At 45.6% G+C, this 22,510-nt stretch overlaps 2 protein-coding genes across 9 annotated transcripts in view; one reads left to right on the forward strand and one right to left on the reverse strand.

Moving 5' to 3' along the window:
• The window catches only part of Znf142 (zinc finger protein 142), a 21,578-nt gene extending 12,892 nt beyond the window's left edge, over positions 1-8,686 (forward strand). For all 6 annotated transcript variants that reach the window (XM_023723013.1, XM_023723015.1, XM_023723012.1 and 3 more), the window contains 4 exons: positions 2,293-2,470; positions 3,255-6,162; positions 6,739-6,844; positions 8,017-8,686. In XM_023723013.1, the coding sequence (XP_023578781.1) occupies positions 2,293-2,470; positions 3,255-6,162; positions 6,739-6,844; positions 8,017-8,486 (3,662 nt within the window). In that variant the 3' untranslated portion in view covers positions 8,487-8,686. The remainder of the gene's footprint in view (positions 1-2,292; positions 2,471-3,254; positions 6,163-6,738; positions 6,845-8,016) is intronic.
• Plcd4 (phospholipase C delta 4) overlaps positions 1-22,510 on the reverse strand; it is a 38,481-nt gene that overhangs the window by 4,443 nt on the left and 11,528 nt on the right. Inside the window, exons 7-17 of one of the 3 annotated variants that reach the window (XM_023723018.1) lie at positions 18,238-18,439; positions 17,074-17,218; positions 16,262-16,414; positions 14,466-14,651; positions 12,656-12,812; positions 12,195-12,311; positions 11,843-12,015; positions 11,177-11,312; positions 10,703-10,852; positions 10,521-10,625; positions 9,957-10,201 (exon numbers count right to left, since the gene is read on the reverse strand). In XM_023723018.1, coding sequence (XP_023578786.1) covers positions 10,522-10,625; positions 10,703-10,852; positions 11,177-11,312; positions 11,843-12,015; positions 12,195-12,311; positions 12,656-12,812; positions 14,466-14,651; positions 16,262-16,414; positions 17,074-17,218; positions 18,238-18,439 — 1,523 coding nt within the window. In that variant the 3' untranslated portion in view covers positions 9,957-10,201; position 10,521. Of the gene's footprint in view, positions 1-9,956; positions 10,262-10,520; positions 10,626-10,702; positions 10,853-11,176; positions 11,313-11,842; positions 12,016-12,194; positions 12,312-12,655; positions 12,813-14,465; positions 14,652-16,261; positions 16,415-17,073; positions 17,219-18,237; positions 18,440-22,510 lie in introns of those variants that run through there. The other 2 variants (XM_004638244.2, XM_023723019.1) reach the window with 2 other exon arrangements.

Genomic DNA, 22,510 nt, shown 5'->3' on the forward strand with positions numbered 1-22,510 from the left:
TTTGTTTTGTTTTTTTGCTCTGAATGCCCTCAGGCATGGTTTGTCTGGCTGGAGTGTTGGGGGAGTCGAACTACAGCAACCTGAGGCTCACAGCTTTGTGGAAGCAGCCACTTAAAGAACTGAGCTATGGCCAGGCCCCCTACGACATGGAAATAGGATCATTCCCAGTGACCTACAAGTTGTACTTATTTCACATCAGTGTGTGTGTGTGCATTAGAGATTGGACCCATGGTTTTGTACATACTAAGACAAGCACTGTACCACTAAGCTACAGCTTCAGGCCTATTTTTTTCTTTTTTTAAGATTGTGTCTAAGTTGCCCAGTTTGGCTTCAAGCTTTTATTTCTCTTGTCTCAGCCTCTGGAGCAGCAGGATTATAGGCATGTGCCGTCACAGTTCATATTCTTAGTTGGTTATCAGCATCACTAAGGTTTTAGGTAACGGCAAAATCAGGCTTCCTGCTGTAGTTTCATCCCCTTTGTGATCTATGTAAACATCAATGAGTTGATAGGACATGAAAATTTTTTCTATCAAAATTCATTTGGGGGACCAGGGAGATAGTGATATCAGTTGAGTAAGTGTTTGCCTGGCAAGCACAAGGGCCTGAGTTCAATCCCTGGCTCTGAAAAAAAAAAAAAAAAGAATTCATTTGGGATAACTTTTAAACAGTTTTATACAACACCATTGTTCCCATTGAACTATTCGTTTCTGTACATGATTTATCCAGTCTCTTGGTTTTTTCAGGCTTTTCCTAATACTTTGTCCTTGTATAGTTATATAATTTAAGTTGTTTTTTGTTTTGTTTTGTTTTTTGTGCAGGGTCTCATTATGCAGCTTAGATTCAGTGATCCTCCTGATTTCTGCCTCCCTAGTGCTGGGATTACAGGCATGCACCACCACACCCGGGCTTAGTTATACAATTTAAAGAGTTCTTTTATTTATATTTATTTAATCTATGACAGGTTTGTAAGGCAGGGAAACACAAATAACAAATTCTGAAAAGTTAAATTTAGACCTACTTTAAGGTCACACAGCTAGTCAGAACCAGAACTCCATGTTGTTACCACAGGAAGTAGGCTGCGTGAACAGGGAGGGGTCCTGAAGTAATACAGCCCCCAGAATTTGAGACTCAGGATATTTGTTGTTGTTTGGTCGTATTGTTTCATTTTGAAGTACTGAGAATTGATTCCAGGGCCTCTGCACTGAGCTACATCCTCAGCCCTTTTAAAACTTTTTATTTAGAGACAGAATCTAAATAAGTTATCTAGGCTGCCCTCAAACTTGCAATCTTCCTGCCACTGCCTCCCAGAATTAGTACTAGGTCTTGCCAACTACTTGGACAACTCATGCTTGAGTTCATGCTGGGCATCACCAACAACTTTAGAATAGCTCATTTACTATACCAACTGTGTGAGGTCGATATTTTCTCTTGCTGGGCTGATGAGATAGCTCAGTGGACTAAGCACCTGCTTAGGCAAGCTCAGGGACCAGGGTTTGATCTCCTATCCTGCATGCCATGTTGGCCCTGCCCCTGGGAAAGCTGAACTGGCAACCGAGTCTGGTGTGGTGGCACATGCCGGTAATCCTAGTGCTGGGGAGGCTGAAAATACGATCACTATGAGTCCGAGCTACATAGTGAGACCCTGTACCAAATACATAAATATATTTTTTTTCTTGATCCCTTTTTGAGACAAACTGAGACTGCTCAAAGCTAACAAGTATGAGCTACCACTCAATAGATTTCTCTGTGCCTGTTTTTTTGTCCATAAAATAAGGGTGATGATAATACCTGCTTCATAGTATCCAGTGACACTATGGAGGCATTTTTATAAAATATTGAGAAAGATATCCACACATAGCATTACGTATATAAATATTGGTTATTAGTTCTTACTACTATAATGGAATCCAGAGTCAAAATTCTCAACCCCCATGTTTGATTCCCTAATTTCTCTGTGTTCCAGCAAACTAGAAAAAATTGGGCAAAATGGAACACTTGACCATTAATAGAGCAAACAAACTGTATAACAAATCAAGAGTGTACTTTAGAGCTAGTTCTGAAAAGCTCAATCATTACTTTCCTCCTCTCTTCATTGGTACTGCATTCGGGGGAACAGTTATCTGAGAGGGCTATGAAGAACTTTGATTATTGTGAAGTTTTCCACCTCTTAGCCCATGAAGTTTTTGTTCCTGTCTTAAATCAGGACAGCTTTGCTGGAGGAACTGCTCTGGCCACTCACTTGATTTGTGTCTGATCTGTGCCCTTTCCCCTTTCACCCCATCCCCACATAAGGTGAGAAGCCTCACAAGTGTGAGCTATGTGACTTTACCTGCCGAGACGTGAGCTACCTGTCCAAGCACATGCTGACCCATTCCAACACCAAGGATTACATGTGTACTGAATGTGGCTATGTTACCAAGTGGAAGCATTACCTCAGTGTGCACATGAGAAAACACGCAGGTGACCTCAGGTATGAGCACACACATGCTTGCATCCTTATCCTGAGACCCTTCTATCAAACTAGCCTCCTCTTGGATCCAACATCTTGCCCTACCACACTCATTGTCATTGCCTACAGCTGGCCTTTGGTCCTGTGACTAACTCTTTGTGTTGAGAACAGTCTGGGCCAAAGGGAGGGAATTCAGACCTAGAGGATAGACCTGGAGACTAAGGTGTCGCTTGAGTTCATAGAGTTTTAGTCAGGAATGTGGATAGAATCTTTACTTTCTGACACCAATCCCAGCCACTTCCAACTTCAGGGAAGTCCTCTGACCTGTGGGTACAGCTATGTAGGGTGTTTCTCTACAGCTTTCATGCCTTTGTGGGAGCATGGACACAGAAAACCTGCCCTGTGGATATAGCTTTGTCACCTTAGTAGTCCACATGATTATGTTAGGAAGCAACAGAGTAGGGGTTAGAATGCTGGCCCTGGCTGCGGAAATGGCTCAGTAGAATAAGCGCTTGCCTGGCAAGTGCAAGGGCCTGAGTTCAATTCCTAGTTCTGCCAAAAAAAAAAAAAAAAAGAATGCTGGCCCTGAAGCTAGGCTGTCTGCCCCTCAACTTCTTTTGGAACTGTCCTTTAGCAGTTTATTAACCTTTTCCTTGGTCTTGATTATAAAATAGAACTGCTTATTTCCTAGGGTAGTAGAAAGGTGAGTTAAATGATTCATAAATGTAGAATCTGGCCTATAGAGTTTATTTGGTGGCTGCTCGCTGCTTGATTCTTGTGATTTCCTCCTTTCCTTCCTTGCCAGGTATCAGTGCAACCAGTGCTCCTATCGCTGCCATCGGGCTGATCAGCTGAGTAGCCACAAGCTTCGACACCAGGGCAAGTCCCTGATGTGTGAGGTGTGTGCCTTTGCCTGCAAGCGGAAGTATGAGCTGCAGAAACACATGGCTTCCCAGCACTACCCTGGCACACCAGCCCCACTTTATCCCTGCCGCTATTGCAGCTACCAGAGCCGCCATAAGCAGGCCCTGCTGAGCCATGAGAACTGCAAGCACACCCGTCTCCGTGAGTTTTGTTGTGCCCTCTGTGACTACCGCACCTTCAGCAACACCACTCTCTTCTTCCACAAGCGGAAGATCCATGGCTACATGCCTGGGGACCAAATCTGGCATCTCCGTGATGCTAGCCAAGAGCCAGGAGGGACCAAACAGTGTTTGGCACCCCCACCAGACTTGGAACCCTCAAGCCAGCTATCTGTCCAGCCTGAGGACCCAAGCCATGAACCTGGGACTGTGGTAGATCCCCACTTGGACCAGGCCCTGCCAGCGATTAGTGAGGAGGGCAGCACCAAGAGACAGAATGGCAGTGAGGCTCTCCATGAGGATGACCTGGTTGGCAGTCCCAGTCCAACAGAAGTGGAGGAGGGCAGCTGCACACTGCACTTAGAGGCCCTGGGTGTAGAGCTGGAACCTGTGGCTGAGCCACCACTTGAGGAACTCAATGAAACAGCCCCTGTAGAATTCAGGAACCTGGATTCCTCTGGGCCTGTGCGACTGGAAGGGCCGGATGGGCCAGAAGCACCAACAGTGTCTGGCTTTGAAAGTGTTGGGACTGCAAGCTTGGGTGCTGAAGAACTTGTTCTAGAAAAGCCTATCCCTGAGCCCACCAGAACTCTATCCTCAGAGGAGGTCACTAACAGCTGGGTAGAAAACTTCAAGGCAACTCCCCCTTCTGAATTGGCACCCTTGCCTCAGTTTCTTGAGTCAGAGTCTCTCCTCAAGGCTCTAAGGAGGCAGGACAAAGAACAAGCAGAAGCATTAGTGCTGGAGGGCCGGGTGCAGATGGTAGTGATCCAGGGACAGGGCCAAGTTTTCCGCTGTCCACACTGCCCTTTTGTCACTCGCCGGGAGAAAGCCCTGAATCTGCACTCTAGGACAGGGTGCCAGGGCCACCGAGAGCCCTTGCTGTGCCCTAAGTGTGGGGCTAGCTTTAAGCAGCAACGTGGCCTCAGCACCCACCTCCTGAAGAAGTGCCCTGTCCTGCTCAGAAAGAACCAGACCTTACCCAGAACAGATACTCCTATCCCACTGCATCCTCAGCCCCAGGGAACCCAGGCCTCAGAGGATGCAGAAGGCAGGAAGCCCCCACCTGCACCAGTAGAAGAAGAGCTACTGTTTCAAAAAGATGCTCTTCATAAGCTTCCCAAGGAGTCAGAAGTAGAGCCTCTTACCACACCCTCTGACTTCCCAGTCCCTCCTACAGGAAACTCCTCACCCACAGAGACCCCTGAGAGATTCCACTTTGAGCAGGGCAAGTTTCACTGCAATTCATGCACATTCCTCTGTTCCCGGCTCTCCTCTATAACCTGTCACGTGGCCGAAGGCTGCCGGGGAGGGCGTGGCCGTGGAGGAAAGCAAGGGTCCTACCAGAGCAATGGGAACTCTGTTCCCCTGAGTAATGAGTTTGGAAAAACTGAACCCATCATTGGTGATGGGGTCGCAGCTTCAGCATCTCAGAAGCAAAAGGTGGCCCTCTTTTCCTGCCCCATGTGTCCCTTCAGCTGCCAGCAGGAATGCGCCCTGAAGACTCACCAAACCCAAGGCTGTCGCCTTGAGCAGTCTGCAGAGCTGCACTGTGGCCTCTGCCCATTTAGTGCCCCCACAGCTGCTGCCCTGAGGCTCCACCAGAAGCGAAAGCACCCTGCTGCAACTCCAGCCCGAGGACCCCGGCCCCCTCTGCAGTGTGGGGACTGTGGCTTCACCTGTAAGCAAAACAGATGCCTTCAACAGCACCGGCGGCTCAAACATGAGGGAGTAAAGCCACATCAGTGTCCTTTCTGCGACTTTTCGACCACCAGGCGATACAGGTTGGAGGCTCACCAGTCCCGACACACAGGTGTTGGCCGCATCCCCTGCAGCTCCTGCTCTCAGACATTTGGTACCAACTCAAAGCTGCGCTTGCATCGGCTAAGAGTACATGAAAAGACACCTACCCACTTTTGTCCACTCTGCGACTATAGTGGCTATCTTCGCCACGACATCACTCGCCATGTCAACAGCTGCCACCAAGGTACCCCAGCCTTTGCCTGCTCCCAGTGTGAGGCCCAGTTCAGCTCTGAGACAGCACTAAAGCAGCATGCTCTGCGCCGACACCCGGAGCCCTCACACCCTGCCCCTGGCTCACCTGCCGAGGCTGCCGAAGGTCCCCTGCAATGTTCCCACTGTGGGCTGCAATGTCCCAGCCCTGCCAGCTTGCGAGGACACACCCGTAAACAGCACCCACGGCTGGAGTGTGTGGCTTGCCAGGAGGCCTTCCCTAGCCGACCTGCACTGGATGAGCACCGGAGGCAGCAGCATTTTAGCCACCGCTGCCAGCTGTGTGACTTTGCTGCCCGGGAGAGGGCAGGCCTGGTGAAGCATTACTTGGAACAGCATGAGGAGACTTCTGCAGCAACTGAGGCCTCTAATGGGGATGGGGACACCGTCCAGCCTCCTCTACATTGCCCCTTTTGTGAATTTGCCTGTCACCATCAGTTGGTACTAGATCACCATGTAAAAGGGCATGGGGGCACCCGACTCTACAAGTGTACTGACTGTGCTTACAGCACCAAGAACCGGCAGAAAATCACCTGGCATAGTCGCATCCACACAGGGGAAAAGCCTTACCGCTGTCATCTCTGCGCCTATGCCTGCGCAGACCCGTCTCGCCTCAAGGTAAGGTCAGAGGCACCTGGGTCAGGGAATGGAGAATGTGTAGGCTCTGGGTCCTCAAACTCTGACTTTTCCAAATATTAGTTCTGTGACTTTGGATGAGTTCTTTCTCTAAGGCTTATCTGGAAGAAGGGGATAATACTTACCAACTTTAGAGAATTACAAAGGTAAGATTGAATAAAATATGCTTACTATCGATAAAGGCATATAATAATTTGGGGATATCTGGATAATAACATTTATTGAGCACTTACTGTTTACCCAGCACTGTAATTTTAATTCTTTCAAAGATAAGAGAGGGATGTTTGTACTCTTTTATAGATTACCAAGAATCTGGGATTCACTCATGCAAGGACGTAGCTAATAAGTACCAGAGCTGAAAGGGCAGACCTAGGAAGAGGCTGAATAGGTTAGGTGAATGGCCATCCTGGAGGACCCAGTTAATAATTTAAGTGTAGATAGGATGGGAGCTAGGAACAGGATTGCCTGCCAACAGTTTCTCTGCCTTTTCACCCTTACCTCCCTATCCATTGATTACCATGGGATATACATGTTATGCTATGCTCTTTCTCTTGTTAGTACCACATGCGGATCCATAAGGAGGAACGGAAGTACCTGTGCCCCGAGTGTGGTTACAAGTGCAAATGGATCAACCAGCTCAAGTATCACATGACCAAGCATACAGGTGAGTCTGGGTAGGTTTTTTTTTGGCAGAACCGGGGATTGAACTCAGGCCCGCTTTTATTCTACTGAGCCATCTCCTCAGCCCCCTTTAGGGAAGGTAGTTTTTTGTTGTTGTTTTTGTTTTGGCGGAACCAGGGATTGAATGCAGGCCCTTGCACTTGCCAGGGAAATGCTTATTCCACTGAGCCATCTCCCTGGCCCCAAGTCTGGGTAGTTTTGACAGACCTAAAATATTCCTCTGTTCTCTGGTAATCCTGACCTCATTGAAATGATATGTGTTCTTGTTCAGATTCAGAGCAACATCATTTTTTACACTGGAGTCAGAGGGTAGGCTGAAAAAGTGTATATCATATGCCTTTCCAACTTACTAAATAGCTATCAGAAATAGAGTGGGGCTAAACCCAAGGGCACACGTACACTGCAAAGGCTTCCCAGGTAATTATGGTACAGGGTTGTTCTTCCCATTGAGAACCTCAATTCAGGCTTCCGTGAGGTCTACCCGGTTCCCGTACTGTTATTGTAACTATGGGGAAGAAAGTGGAAAATTCTCTTACTCTAATTTGCCCTTATCATCTCCTGGGTATGGAATCAGAGGTTCTCCTTCAAGGATTAATGATTATGTGCCTATGATTATTGCATATACTCCCCCACTTGGAGAACTAATCAGATACATTTCAAGCTTCTACGAATGCTACTTTTATTTTTACTGCTTGTCTCTTAAGCATTCTTTTACCTTTTGATTTGAACAGGAGCTGTGTTTAAATGAATTCCCAAATTCTTTGAATATCCTGTGATCAAAAGAGGGTTAGAATTTCCCATTTGACGGGGCCAGGGAGATGGCTCAGTAAGAGTTCAATCCTCAGTTCCGAAGAAAAGAATTTCCCATGTATGAGTTGTCAAAAAAATAAAATAAAATAAAGAGAATTTCCCATTTGATAACCTGTAATATTTGAGCACTCATTCCTATCAGGTGACTAGTTGGTTAGAGATCATGGTCATTAAAATCCACTGCTGTGTAAGCAATGGCTGTGCTGAGAAACACAGAAATACCACACAAGACAACAATATTCCAAAGATATGATCATTATATAGCCTGCTGCTTGTGTTCTTTATATCCCAGTATCACAGTGCCCTTATTGCCTGCCCCATTGTGATTTATTCCCTGTCCTATAGGACTAAAGCCATACCAGTGTCCTGAGTGTGAGTACTGCACCAACCGGGCCGATGCACTGCGTGTACACCGGGAGACTCGACATCGAGAAGCACGGGCTTTCATGTGTGAGCAGTGTGGCAAGGCCTTCAAGACACGTTTCCTGCTGCGCACCCACCTTCGCAAGCACAGTGAAGCCAAACCTTACGTGTGCAACGTGTGCCACCGTGCTTTTCGCTGGGCTGCCGGTCTGCGCCATCATGCCCTCACCCACACCGACCGCCACCCCTTCTTCTGCCGTCTCTGCAGCTACAAGGCCAAGCAGAAGTTCCAAGTGGTCAAGCATGTGCGCAGGCACCACCCTGACCAGGCCGACCCACACCAGGGTGTGGGCAAAGACCCCACCACTCCCACCGTGCATCTGCATGATGTGAAGCTGGAAGACCCCAGTCCCCCTGCTCCTGCCACTCCCTCCACTGGACCTGAGGGCTGAGCCTAGTCTGCCTCCCAGATGGGAGCTGGTTAGGCCAAAGATAGGGATCAGAGCCCACTTGAGGTGCTCAGGGCCTAAGGAAGGACTGGCTATGAGTTGTCAGTGCAACTATAACCCCCATGGGACTCTAGTCATAGTACTTTGAAATTAATGGCTGTATAAAGAAGAGACATGAGCCAAAACATTGATTTCTTTTTGAAGTGCACTTTTTTTTTTTTTGGCGGAACCGGGAATTGAACTCAGGTCCTTGCACTTGCCAGGGAAGTGCTTATTCCACTGAGCCATCTCCCTGGCCCCTTGTATTTTTAACCTGTGAATTCCCAGTTTCTGCACTATCACTCTACCAGAGTCCCTGTATATAAGGTCCTGATTTTATCTACTTGTCTTCTCTTCCTTTTTACTGTGTCATGGGCTGGGGATGTAGCTCAGCAGCACAGTGCCAGCCTGGGAAACTACAAGGTCCTGATTTTGATTCCTGGTACCAGGGGGAAAAAGCTAATAATATTTTTACTGTATCAGTTCCTGTTTTCTTTCAGCATCTTTAAGTTGTATCTAACTGCATGTGCTATTGTGCCTAATGCTCTATAAAGCATGTTAAACAAAACAACTACCAGCTTATGGACTCATCCAGCTCCCTGTTGTTTCCATTCTATCATCTAGACCTATCCCTGTCTTCTTAGACCTCTGCACCTTCCTTGTGTCTTCCATCTTACCTTGGAGATAGTTCTGAAAAAGATCACAGTCTGTCTTCTCTCTGACCTTGAGCCTCTCCTATCCCTTGCCTTTCTCCTAAGCTCCTTTGCCTGTACAAGGAGGATTGCCACCCACTAAGTCTCCCTGAAAGTACCTTTAGTTCACCATTGGTCTGAAGACTGCAGTGCTCAGCATCTGCCCTAAGAAATGAAAGCACAAGTGACTGGGGAGGTAAATCTTCAGTTCTTGAGTTTTCATAGTCCTGACTGCTTCATTATGTAATTGATCTTCTGACATACTAGGAACACTAACAAAAGTGTTAATAATTATGCTTACACATCCATAAACCAATACTATTTCAGGGTAATTCTCCAATGGGCCAGGACCACATAAACTTTTGTCTTCTTTTGTCCTGCCTCTTAGAAGCCTCTTCTGTGTCATTCCTACGCAGCACTTGCAGGAAGGCCCTGGAAAGCTCACAACTCTACCTTTTCACTTCCCATCTAAATCCCAAATGTCGGGCCGGTGAGATGGCTTAGTGGTCTAAAGCACCTACTTAGAACAAGCTAAACTAAGCAAAAGTACAGCGACCGCGGTTCAATCCCCAGCACCACATGCCAGCCAGCCCCGCCCCCTGGTGGGCTGAGCTGGCCACACACACACACACACACAATAAATTTAAAAAAATAAAAAATAAAAACAAAATAAATCCCAAATGTCCCCCCAACCCTTGCACCGCCCCAGCAGTGACAGACCATACAGGAGCCAAATTGGAGACAGAAGCTCTATTTACACCAGTGGGATCAAGAGGAGCAGTCCAGTGGGGACTTGGGGCTATGCAGTGTTGTCTGAAAAGTCAGTACAGTCTTGGGTCAGGTCTCGTTACCCAACCTTCTCCTGAGGAGCTTTGATCCTTGACTTATCTTTCCCTTGGCTCTGGGTTTAGAGGAAGTTAGGAGTGGAAAGGGTAATACTTCTGTAAGTTTCTGTGATCCAAGCTCCTCTAGGTTTCCAGCTGCAATCTGTCTTCACACCAGAGTTGATGGAAGAGATTAGTGGTGAGTCTGGATGTGAGATGAAGCCTACAGCAGTGGGAAGGAGGAACTCCAGCGTAGTATAAAAAAGATGAAGGGCAGGAAAGATACCAAAAGGCTTGTGAAAATAAGGGATGGGGGGTGAAAGTCCTAGATTTGCTTGTTAGGAAGGGCAAGGTAATTTCATGCCTGGTAATGCACTATCTTAAGACTTTTACTGTATGTCACCTTTACTTGCTCTCTTGGAAGCAGTTCTTCCAGGTTCTCATTATCTAAAGCCAGCCCCAATCTTGTATGAAGTACCCACCTCAGGATTCAGTCTCCATTTCTTCCTGGATGGAAATGTACACAAAGATGGAAGCTGGATGGAGGCTGGTGCCATCCCTGGAGAGCAGGTGTATGTGGCGGTAACCTGGAAAAAGGCAAAGGACAGTCTTAGGAGGACAGCCAAGAGTGGACATGTTGGCCAGGGCATGTTGGCCATCTCACCCTGTTGCATGCAGGTCCATGGCAGAGTGAACTGGCCAATGAAGTCATTTCGGGATTTCCAGTCATAATCCTTTACCACAAAACGGAGCATAGCAAGTTCAGGCACCAGGACTCGGAAGGACAGTGTCTGTCCCCAGTATGGATTAAAGCCTAAGGTGGGAGTAGGAAGGAACAAAGAAACAGTCACTATCTCCTGCAACTTCCCATATTGAGTTGTTTTCCCTGTGTTCTCATTTAATCTGGATGGTAGTTAGTATTTCACAGATGAGGAAACAAGCTCAGAATGGGTAAAAAGCTTTCCCAAGTCACCTGAGCCTATGGGGGATAGGATTCTTTGTACTATTCCATACTGTCTCTCTCCTGATAGTGGAGGGGTGAGCAGAGAACCGAACCATACTTGAAGAGGGCAGGACAGAAGGGAGACAGTAGCCATGCTCCAACCACCTCCTTCCCCAGCACCACCCAGTCTCTCACCATTGTTCTCCACATAGTTGGTCTCTTGCCGGGCTGTGTCTGCATGGATGCCAAAGATCTCCACTTTCACCAGTGGATCCACGATGCACTTCTCTTTGGTGTTGTTCACCTTGGGGAGTTGCTGACCACTGATCACCTGCAACCAGGTCACTGGAACCTTGTGAGTTCCTGCTCAGCCCCGCCCCTACTCAGCTTTCACCCTGAGAAGACAGGACCTTGTACTATCGCTTTTTGGTTTACAAAACACCTCCATGGGTTACATATTTGTATATCCAATCTGCGTTTTAAATATAACAAATTAAGGAGGTTTGAAAGTAGGCATGCAGATGGCAGCACAGCCTCTTACTATGTGCCAGGAGTTACAGACACTTGAGCTTAACTGCTACAATCTTCCCAACCCTGGGAGGTAGACAATAGTATTACCCCCATTTTGCAGGAGAACACACAGGTACAGAAAGGCTAAGGAACTTGTCCAATGTTACAAAACTGGGTAGATGTAAAGCTTGACAGCAGGCTCCAAAGTCTGATTATGCTGTTAACAATTAGGCTATCCTGCCTCTTGCAAATTTTCAACCAGTCACACACTTGGGGAGCCTAGCTGCCTCTTCCTCCACTTCAGTTCCAGCCACCTCAGATTCTTCCCATCAGTATCTCTTCCCATCATACCTGGACTAATAGGATCTGAGCCTTATAAGGACTGATAGGCCTTTCAGGATGGAAGGAACTCTGGACATCACGCAGGAAATCTGGCTTCAGCACGTAGCCACAGACACCGTTCTGGCGGAAGAGCCCATCACAGATGTCCATTTCAAGCCCTGCAGTCTGCATATTCATAGCCACTAGGGTTCCCAGGAGAAGAAAGGGAAAATTTACATCGGGGACCTTCCACCCCATCCCCATAGATAGAATCTCTCACCCTAGTACACTCTGAAGCATTCTAGTCCTGCTTCTCCTAAGGAACTTAGCTTCCACCAGTACCACCCACACCAACCCCTCCAGGTTCCTGTGGCCTTCGCACCCATCTGGCAGCCTGCATTCCAGAGCTCCTGAGGATTGTAGTTGGATGAATCTGTCCTCAGACCGCTGGGATACACTCGGCTCAACTGCCAGGTATTGTGCTGCACGAACTCATTGCCTGTAAATGGTGTAGGGATGGAGATGGAAGTGGGGCAAATCCTTTCACTTCCTTCACCCCCAAGGAGCCTGCCCACTCATTCACTCCTCCCTGACAGCTGAGGCTGGTTCCAGAAAGCTTCACATGCTACTCTGCTCCAGCCAGCCCACCTTCCCTCGCTTTCGTCCCTGCTGCCTAGTGTTCACTATTCCCCACTCATCTCCCTCCGCTCCTCTAAGGACTTTCTTAGCACCTTTATTCCTCTCTAACTCTCTTATCCTCTTTCTTGAAACTTACCTTCCTGCCCATGAGGTGTGAACCTACCCAACCCTTTTCCCTCCCTGTCCTTCCATTTTGGTCCTGACCAGCCTCCTTGACAAGGTTCCTGGCCTTGTTTTCAGAGAAGGACGATGTCTCATAAAAGTGGTAGTTGTCCCTTGAGTGAGAGAAGGAGTGGAATGGGACAGACTTCAAGTAGACAACCAAGGCAGAGAGGGCTGGACACAGGATGGGCTTGAATTTCTGGGGGAGAAAGTAGAGAAGAAGGTAGAATTGAGTCCTCAGCAGTCAGTGAGGGAAGAAGCTAGCAGCCATCCAACCTGAGCCTCTGCCCACTGCCTCCCCACTGCATTCTCCCTCCTGCCTCACCTTCAAAGGCAAGAGAAGAGACCCAGAATCAGGAATAGGAGCCTGGGTCATAATCTGACAACAGATAGGCGGACAAAACAGCGGGCACTTCACAACCTGGGGATGGGAATGGGAATAAAGACATTCTTTTTTTTTTTTGGTGTTTTTTAAGACAGGATTTTGCTATGCAGTTCAAGATGGCCTTGAACTCACTTTGTAGCCTGGGCTTGCCCTGCCTTAGCCTTAATCCCAAATGCTGGGATTATAGGTGTGAGCTACCATGCCCAGCAAGCCATTCTGCATATTGTTCTGGGATTGGTTTCAGCCTCTGAGCCTGGCGAGTCTGCTCTATTTATCTTTTAGATAATAGGTATTTATTTTTAAACAGAAGCATCATCCTCCCTACTTCTTTTTCTTCTCTCTCTCTCTCTCTCTCTCTCTCTCTCTCTCTCTCTCTCTCTCTCTTTTTGGGGGGTGGTAGTATTTTGTTTTGGTTTTTGTGCTTTTTTTGTTTTTGTTTTTGTTTTTGTTTTTTTGAGACAAGGACTAACTGTGCAGTTCAGGCCAGCCTTGAGCTATATAGACCAGGCTGGCCTTAAGCTCCCAGCAATCCTCATGCCTCAGCCTACTTCTGTTTTACAAACAATAACCTTTTGTCAAAATGTTCATGAATCCAGACAGATATGTCAAGGTATACAAATGGTCACAGAATTCACACCTGGAAAGCTATGAGAATCACAGAGTAATATATTTGGATTTGTCTCCTGAATTCCCATTTCCAACCCTGAACACAGTAGCAGGTTAAACACCAGAGAGAATGGTGTATGGTAGAAGTCAGTGAATGAACCAAGCAAGTGCACAGAAGAGACAATGCAGACTTCAAACCTGGACTGTACAGGCCCAACAAGTGACACCTCAGCCTTCTGGCTCCCCATAGGGAGATACACGGACCAAGCTGGCACAGCCTTCTCAGAGTCTCCGCTTTCCCACTTCACAGTTCTTTCTTTTTCATCTCTGGTTATTTCTGGCCTTTCCCCAAACTCAGATTTCATCCTTTCCAAGGAAGAAGCTTTCTCTAGGTAGCCCACTATGGTTGTGGTCACAGCAAATATTTCAGTGACTCCTTTTTAGGCAGTGTAATAGTGTTACACACACTCAGTGGTTTTCAAACTAGCCTTTAAAGAGAATGACCCATACAAAGATATGTCCAGCACCTAGGGGGTCCAGCAGAGCCAAATGAGAGCTCCAATTAGAATCGTTTTGCATTTACCTACTTTGTTTACTGAGTTTTTGTATAAGATCATGTTAGGAAGAAAGAAGGAAAGCAAGAGAAACAAGGATTTCATGGCCCAAAGAAGTCAGAAAGCCATTGCAATAGATCTGTAAACAGCTATATATATGCCATACATGCATTCTAATGCCTTTTATTAGGAGGAAGGTTCATTTTTCTCCTCGGCCCTCTACCTTGCCTGGCTTTAGTCTCATCACAAACCAACTTTTGCTGCATGCTAACCAAATGCCCTGGCGTGAAGGCAGCTCCTGCCCTACCTTCTTTTTGTCCTTACTCCGAAGGAATGGCTCCTCCTCCTGTGGCTCAGGCTCCAGCTCGGGCTCCAGCTCTGACCCCTGCTGTAGTTCCAGGTCACACTCTGGCTCCTCTTCATCATCATCCTCAGCATCCTGCTCAAGCGTTTCTAACTTCTTCCCCTTCAGCAGGATCTTCCCTCGAAGTTGCTAGAAGAAAAAAATGGAGGGACCTATCAGTCTGCTGAGTCTCTCCCTGAGATTCTGCAGATCTCATTTTCTCAAAGGTAGAGGAAAAAAGTTCCACAGGCTGTTCCACAGGAAGAGATCAGTTGCCTGTTACATAACATAGGAATTCCCTTATTGTTAAGCAAACTTATAATATCTCTATCTATATGGAAAAAAATAAACATAGGCCCCTACCTCACATCTGACATACTAACAACTCCTTCAAAGATTTACACATGTACAGCTGGGCATGGTGGCACACACCTGTAGTTCCAGCACTAGGGAGGCTGAGTTAGGAGGCTCACCACAATTTCAAGACCAGCCTGGGCTCTACAGTGAATTCAAGGACAGTCTACAGTACATAGCAAAACCCTATCTCTAAATAAATAGATAAATAAACAAATGTATGAGAAGAAAATAGCCTCTAGAAAGGTGATAGGAAAACTGAATTCTAAAATAGAAAAAAAATAGAAGATTTGACTACATAAAGCTTAAAAATTTCTATAAGATGAAAGATGCTAAAAACACCAAAGCAAGGGCCAGTTCAATAGCTCAGTGGACCAAAGCACCTGCCTAAGCAGGGACTGAAGTTTGATCCCCAGCGTACTGGTGCTGGCCCTGCCCCCCCCCCCAGGGGGTACACTGAGATGATGAATGAGACTGAGCATTCTGTAATCCCGGTGCATGCCTATAATCCCAGCACTTGGAGGATGATCCCATTCATGGTTTTTTAAAAATGTGACTATAAGCCCAGGTGTAGTGGCGCATGCTTGGAGTTCCAGCTCTCAGAAGGCTGAAGCAGGTGGATTGTCACAAGTTCTAGGCCTTCCTGGACTACTTAGTTCAAGGCCAGCCTGAAGTACATAGTAAGACCCTGCCTCAAAGAACAAAATAAAAATGTGCATATAAGCATAATATGGCTGAATGTGATGGCACACATTTGTAATCCCAGCACCTGGGAGGCTGAGGCAGGAGGATTTCTGTGAGTTCCAGACCAGCCCGAACTGCATAGTGAGAGCCTGTCTCAAAAAACTCCTAAAAATCCTAATAGGGGCTGAGAGTGTGGCTCAGTAGTACAGCATGTGCTTAGCATAAGTGAGGTTCTGGGTTCTGAATCCAGCATCAAATAGGTATAGAGATAGATAGATAGATAGATAGATAGATAGATAGATAGATAGATAGATAGATAGAGATAGACAGACAGACAGACAGACAGACAGACAGTTTTTTTTTATGGAATAGGCTGGGATCATGCTGGGATGAGACTTCCCTTGTCTTCTTAGTGTTTCTATGGCCTATACCTATATCAGTTATAAACTATCATGAAAAAAATTAAGATACTTCCACTGAAAGGAAAATATACAGTGAATAGTCGATTGAAACTTAATAGAGAACTATAAATAGAATCCTACCTTCAATTAGATCTTTCAAAATGAAATTGTCCCCAGGCATATTAAAGAGAAAACTAAAATACAAAAAAAAGAAAAGAGCAAGATAGCTCAACTGAGGACAGAAAGATGGTAACAAGAGAGCCTGGAGGAAGGAGCCACAGTTGGAGAGGGCAGAAGCCACTGAAGAGACCAGGTCCCTACCTCGGGTGAGGGCAGCTGTGTGGGCAGCAGCCCATCCAAGGGGACGTCCAGCAACTGCTCCCCCAGGATCTCAGTGAGGTGCTGTGCCAGCATCTGCTGTTGCTCCCAGCTGCAGTGGTTCTCCAGGGACAGGATGAGTGGGTAGTCTGATGTCTGGTGAGAGACAAGGGGGAGGCTGCACCCACAGTTCTAAATCCTGTGACTTCCATCTCTAAACACTTAAATCAAAACGCCCTCTATTTACTCAGTTTAGTGCCCTGAGTGCTAAATCCCTCCGTCTCAGCTACTTGACTCAGTGAAACTTCGGGGGCCTGGGGTCCATGCCCTGGTACGCTACTCACATGTAATGATTAACTCTTGAGATCCCAAATTTCATACCTGTGCCAAATCTGACCCAGGTCCCACTGAGACCTTTGGGCTTTCAGGCTCAAAGTAGGAGGGCCAGGTCATTCCCTTTGTTATGTGTCTGCACTACATCCTCAAACATCCATCCATCTCCAAATTCCTATTGTCCCTCGTCCTACAAGTCACTGTTCTGGGTCCTTATCCAACCTCTTCCAGACAGTGTATAGAGCTTGTTATAAGTAGTAGTTACTAACCACTAGTAATTACCTCTTTGACTGCTGATTACTAGTAACACTATCACATACTTCTGTAATCCCTTAATACTGTCCAGTGCTTTAAACTGTCTATATAGTTGATGCCATTTGCAGTTACCTTTCCTGTACCCCTTTCCCCCCGGAACTGAGTCAGTCATTTCCCTCCAGACTGTTTCTCATCACTTAGCGCTATTCCCAATCTTGGGCCACTACCTGGAATGCATACTGTGCTACTGCAGCCACGACATCTTTGAATGGGATGCGGGAGGTCAGGGTGTGTCCATGGTAAACAACAGGTTCCCCATTAGGTCCATCCCAAACATCCACCTCCACACAGCGGCACCCCCGCTTCAGGGCCCTGTAAGAACAGCAACAGCCCAAAAGCAGGGGAGGTCAGGGTATGATTTTTTACCCAAGAACCTTCTCTGCACTCTGGAGAGGACAGTACCACTTGCCCATCCAAAGGCCTACAAGCTGTATCCCCATGAAGATATCTCTGTTTCCTGAGATCTAGCTGCAGGTCACACTGATCTCCACTCCTACCCCACCCCACTCCTAATACTCCTAAACAACGCACTGCCTCATATTTCTGATGTTCCAGTTGTACCTTCTTGTACCAAATCTGGGAAATCAATTTCTTGGTAAATGGACACCCTACACACACAAGGGTGATTAAACTCAGGGCTTCACACATGCTAAGGATGTGTTCTACCACTGGGCTACCCTCCCAGTCCCTTATTTTCTCAACTTTTAGACCTAAAATGGAAAATTAGAAATTTCATTTATTTTTAAATAAAAGCTCCACTCATTTTTCTATGCCTTTAAACTACTAGTTTAGTTACTAGCACCAACAAGATCTGACTATTTGATCTAATATATGGTTAATCACAATAAAAGCAACTTCTATGTATGTATTGGCTACTGACACATGGATTAACTCATTCAGTGTTCACAACAACCCCGAGAGGAAAGACACTATTATCATCCTCATTTCATAGACAGGAAACAAAGCATAAAGTTAATTACTTAGCTGCAGAGCACCTATCCAGGGAGCCAGAATTTGACTCCTGAGTCTGACTCCAGAACCCATGTTTCTAATCCTCTGTTCTACTGCCTTCTCTTTAACATGCAGTTATTTATCCAAAATAAACATACAAAGGCCTATGCATTCAGGGAGTTTCCCAGGTTGCAAAAAAGAAGTTCCATTTACCCATAGGGTTTCAGTACTATTCAATACGTTCTCCAAGTATCTCATGTATCCAGGCTCAGCCCCTGATCCCCCATACAAGACTTATCAACCCATTATCCACAGCCTCCCCTCATCTTCCCACATTGATTCCTTCTCATGAGCTGGCCCTCTTTTGTACCCCACCGCACCGTATGTATCCCTCGACGCTGCTCTGGCCACACAGCTGGTCCCCCACCAGGTAGGTGTTGTGAGAAGAGTTAATGAAGTAGTGACTCAGAGGCTGAGTCATATCCTGGTAGATGGGGAGACAGGTGGGGTTGAAGATGTCTCCATCCTTAGAACAGAGGTAGCTGAGGAAGCCATCCAGGCTTAGCACATGCCGTAGTTTGCCTAGGGTGTGGAATGGAGAGTACCAGAGTGAGAAGCTCTGAGTGCAGGACACCCAGCACACCCACCCACAGCCCACCTTCCACCCCATGCACTCTGGGATCCTGCCTTTCACATAGTTCCTATTCTCAGCCTCTAGATCCCAAATATTCCCCACCAGTGCCTGTTGTTTCCATCATGCCCATCCTTAGAGACCATTAAAGGGAACATGTAAGATCACTCTCATTCAGAGCTGTTCAACAGGACTTTCTACAATGTTGGAAATGTTCTTTCTGCAGTGTTGAAAATGGCAGTCTCTAACCACTTGTGACTATGAGCACTTGAAATGTGACTATGTGACTTTCATCCTGAGGGACTACATTTTAAGTACTACTTGATTTTTTTTTCTGTATTTAGGACAGTGTCTACAGGGTCTATAGGGTCTCACTATGTAGATTGGACTCATAGTGATTCTCCTGTTTTCAGCCTCCCAAGTGCTGGTATTACAGGCACGCATCACTACGCCCAGTCTAGTACTACTTGATTCTAGTTGATTTAAAGCTAAATTTAATTAGTCATATGAAGCTGAATTATCATAATGGATACAACAGTATCCAGTGTGAAAGGCTAATTTTATAGCTGGGAAACTGAAGCCTAGAAAGATTCAAAGTCAGAGAGACTCATTAGCAACATGGCTAAGATATCTGTGTTTTCCTTCTTGAGCTACACAGCTGTGTGATCTAGGTCCTGAGGATCTTTCCCTACCATCAACACTCCCACGTGATATTTTGGGAAGCATTTATCAAAATCTCCTTAAACTACACTCTTGTTGAAGACAGGGACTGTTACCCCTTCTTTTATGGCTTCGATCTAAAATAGTCTCAGAAGTCTGACATGTTCAGTAGCCAGGATTTTGAGGTTAGTAGGTCATGGGGGAACTGATGAATTCATAGCCAAATGTGCTATTATGAGGTGGAGGGCTCTTGGAAAAGGAGATTCAGTGGGAGTATGACTTAGAAAACTATATTCTTGTCCCTGGATCCTCCCTCCTCTCTGCTTTCCAGCTGCCATGGGTTGAGTATCTTTCCTCAACTATGCTCTCCTACCATGCCATTTCTGCCTTCAAGCCAGTCAACCATAGACCTAACCCATGTCAAACCATGAGCCAAGTAATCTCTCATCCTTTAAATTGGTGGGTTTGGGGTATTTTGTCCTAGTGACAGGAAAGTGACTAATGCACTTTCCATAACCCTCATGCTTCTCAAGGTTGGTTTCATAAAATAATAACAATGACTAACAAGCATTTGCTCTATGTCAAGGATACTATATGCAACATTTCACTTGATGCTCTCACTGACACAATGTGCTATGAGAAGTTAGGTAACTTGCCATGGTCATATAACTAGTGACTGATTCTCAAATAAGAAGCTCACTGGGGCCGGGGAGATGGTCCAGTAGAATCAGTGCTTGCCTGGCAAGCACAAGGGCCTGAGTTCAATCCCTGATTCCGTTAAAAAAAAAAAAAAGAAGCTCATAGATTATCAATTGCAAAAACAGAGTTCATCAAGAGATGCAGAGCATAAATATGTCTCAGTTTGCTTTATAGACTGAGCACCTAATTTATTAAAAACAGATTTATTTATTTATTTATTTATTTATTTTGTACCAGGGATTGAACTCAGGACCTTGTGGTTGCCAGGCAGGCACTTACATTGCTGAGCTATCTTCCCATCCCTAAAAGCAGACTTCTTACAGTTCTGGTAATCCAAGATTGAGGGGACTGTATTTGGTGCGGATCTTTCTGTACTATCCCATGGCAGAAGATGAAAGGACAAGAGAACACTTGGGAGAGCAAGAGACAGGAAGGGAGCCAAATTTATCCTTTAATCAGGAACACACACATAGGCTTTGATAGCTAACCCACACTCATAATAGCAGAGCCCTCAAGACTTTTTTTTCAGAACCTGGGATTGAACTCAGGCCCTTGCAATTGCCAGACAAGCACTTATTCTACTGAGCTATCTCCCTGGCCCCAGCCCTCAAGACTTAATCAACTCTTTGAGGTCCTGCCTCTCAGGCTTTCAACCTCTCTGTATTGTAACAAGGCGAGGCACAGTGGTGCATTCTTGTAATCCCACCATTTGGGAGGCTGAGGCAGAAGGTCATCCTGGGCTACAAAGTGAATTCAAGGCCAGCCTGAACTACACAGTGAGACTTTGTCTCAAAAAAATATTAAATTGTCAACACTTTTGTGTTGAAGATTAAATTCCCAACACAGTCTGAGTGACATATTTAAGCTATAACAAATGTAATTGATGTATATTGGATCTTGCACTGGAAGAGCAGCTCTTAACCCTCTGACATACTCCTCCAATTTAATCTTCTGACATTATTGCTTTAAAGCCCCCATTATTTTTTAACACCCTCAAAAATCAAGGCCTCATGTATGCTAGCCAAGTGTTTTACCTCTGAGCTATATGCATAGCCAGTCACTAACACTTTCTGCTTATGTTAATTTCACAAGAGCAGTGCCCTTGTGTAACCCAGAGCTACTTTATCGCTGGTGCTCAGGACAGATGATGTATTGTAGTTACTCAATAAGCATTAACGAATGAATGAATGAATGAATGAATGAATGAATGAATGAAATGGAGTAGAAATGGAGACTCAGGAAACATGGATAACTTGCCCAGCTCTCAATCATACTATGATATCTTTCCTTTCTTTTTCTTTTCTTTTCTTTCTTTCTTTCTTTTTTTTTTTTTGTATTTTAGGGAAGGGTCTACAGGGTGTTTAGGGTCTCACTACTAGATCGGATTCATAGGGATCTGTCTGTTTACAGCCTCCCAAGAGCTGGGATTACAGTTATGCGCCACTATGCCCAGTCTCAATTGCTGTCTCAGTGCACCCCATGGGCAGGGCCGACAGGGCAGGCCTCTGCGCCTATTTGTAGGTGCTTTAATCCACTGAGCTATTTGGCCAGCTCTAAAAAAAAAAAAAAAAAAAAAAAAAGTAAAAGTTTAACATTGCTTTCTTTATAAAGCAGCTAAGAATTAAAATTCTTTTTTTTTAAATATTTATTTATTTATTGTGGTGTGTGTGTGTGTGTGTGTGTGTGTGTGGCCAGCTCAGCCCACCAGGGGGCGGGGCTGGCTGGCATATGGTGCCGGGGGATTGAACCGCGGTCCCTGTGCTTTGCTTAGCTTAGCTTGTTCTAAGTAGGTGCTTTAGACCACTGAGCCATCTCACCAGCCCCAAGAATTAAAATTCTAATGTATTACAATACTATTATACACAAAAAGAGGAGCTGGGGCTATAGCTCAATGATAGAGTACTTGCCTAACATGTTCAGGATCCTGGGTTTGATTTCTGGTACTGCACAAAAAAAAAAAAAAAATTCCCTTGGGGGATGGGGAAGAGCCCTTGGGCCCTTGGGACTCCTCAACAAAACTCTCTTCAGCTGAGAAAACAGCTACCTGATTTCCTGGCAAGTGCAAGGCCCTGAGTTCAATCCCCAGTACTGCAAAAAAAAAAAAAAAAAGGTACCTGAATATTAGATAATTAAATTTGGCATAGTCAAAAGGCTAAAGAGTTTTCTATGTTGAAAAACAATAATGTTTTGTTAAGATATTAAGATGCTTTTTGTTAAACATACAAGAAAAGATTGCACCTGTTGATTTATAAGGTTATAGTGAGAACTTAATTAAGTAAAGAATGTGAAAGTGTTTTGTAAGTAATTTACTATTAACATAGCTTGGCTCACATTCTGGAAGGGCAGAAAAATGGAAACAAGCCTATGAAAGAAGCAAAGTGGAAGAAAATATGAGGACCTAGAAGACATCTCTTTGCTACACTTGTTAAATGCTAAATATTTTCCCTCATTATCTCCTCAGCCAGAAGAGAAGAGATTTCTAGCTCTGGGGCTTGGAGACATTGAATCACTTGAATTTGGAGAAATCCTGGGAAAGGGCACAGAAGCAGTATTTAAAAGGACAGCAAGGACTAGGGAGATGGCTCAGTAGAATAAGCGCTTGCCTGGCAAGCACAAGGGCCTGAGTTCAATCCCAGGTTCCACAAAAATAAATAAATAAATAA

This window comes from Octodon degus, unplaced genomic scaffold (assembly GCF_000260255.1).
Source record: "Octodon degus isolate 3935 unplaced genomic scaffold, OctDeg1.0 scaffold00096, whole genome shotgun sequence".
NCBI classification, from domain to species: domain Eukaryota; kingdom Metazoa; phylum Chordata; class Mammalia; order Rodentia; family Octodontidae; genus Octodon; species Octodon degus.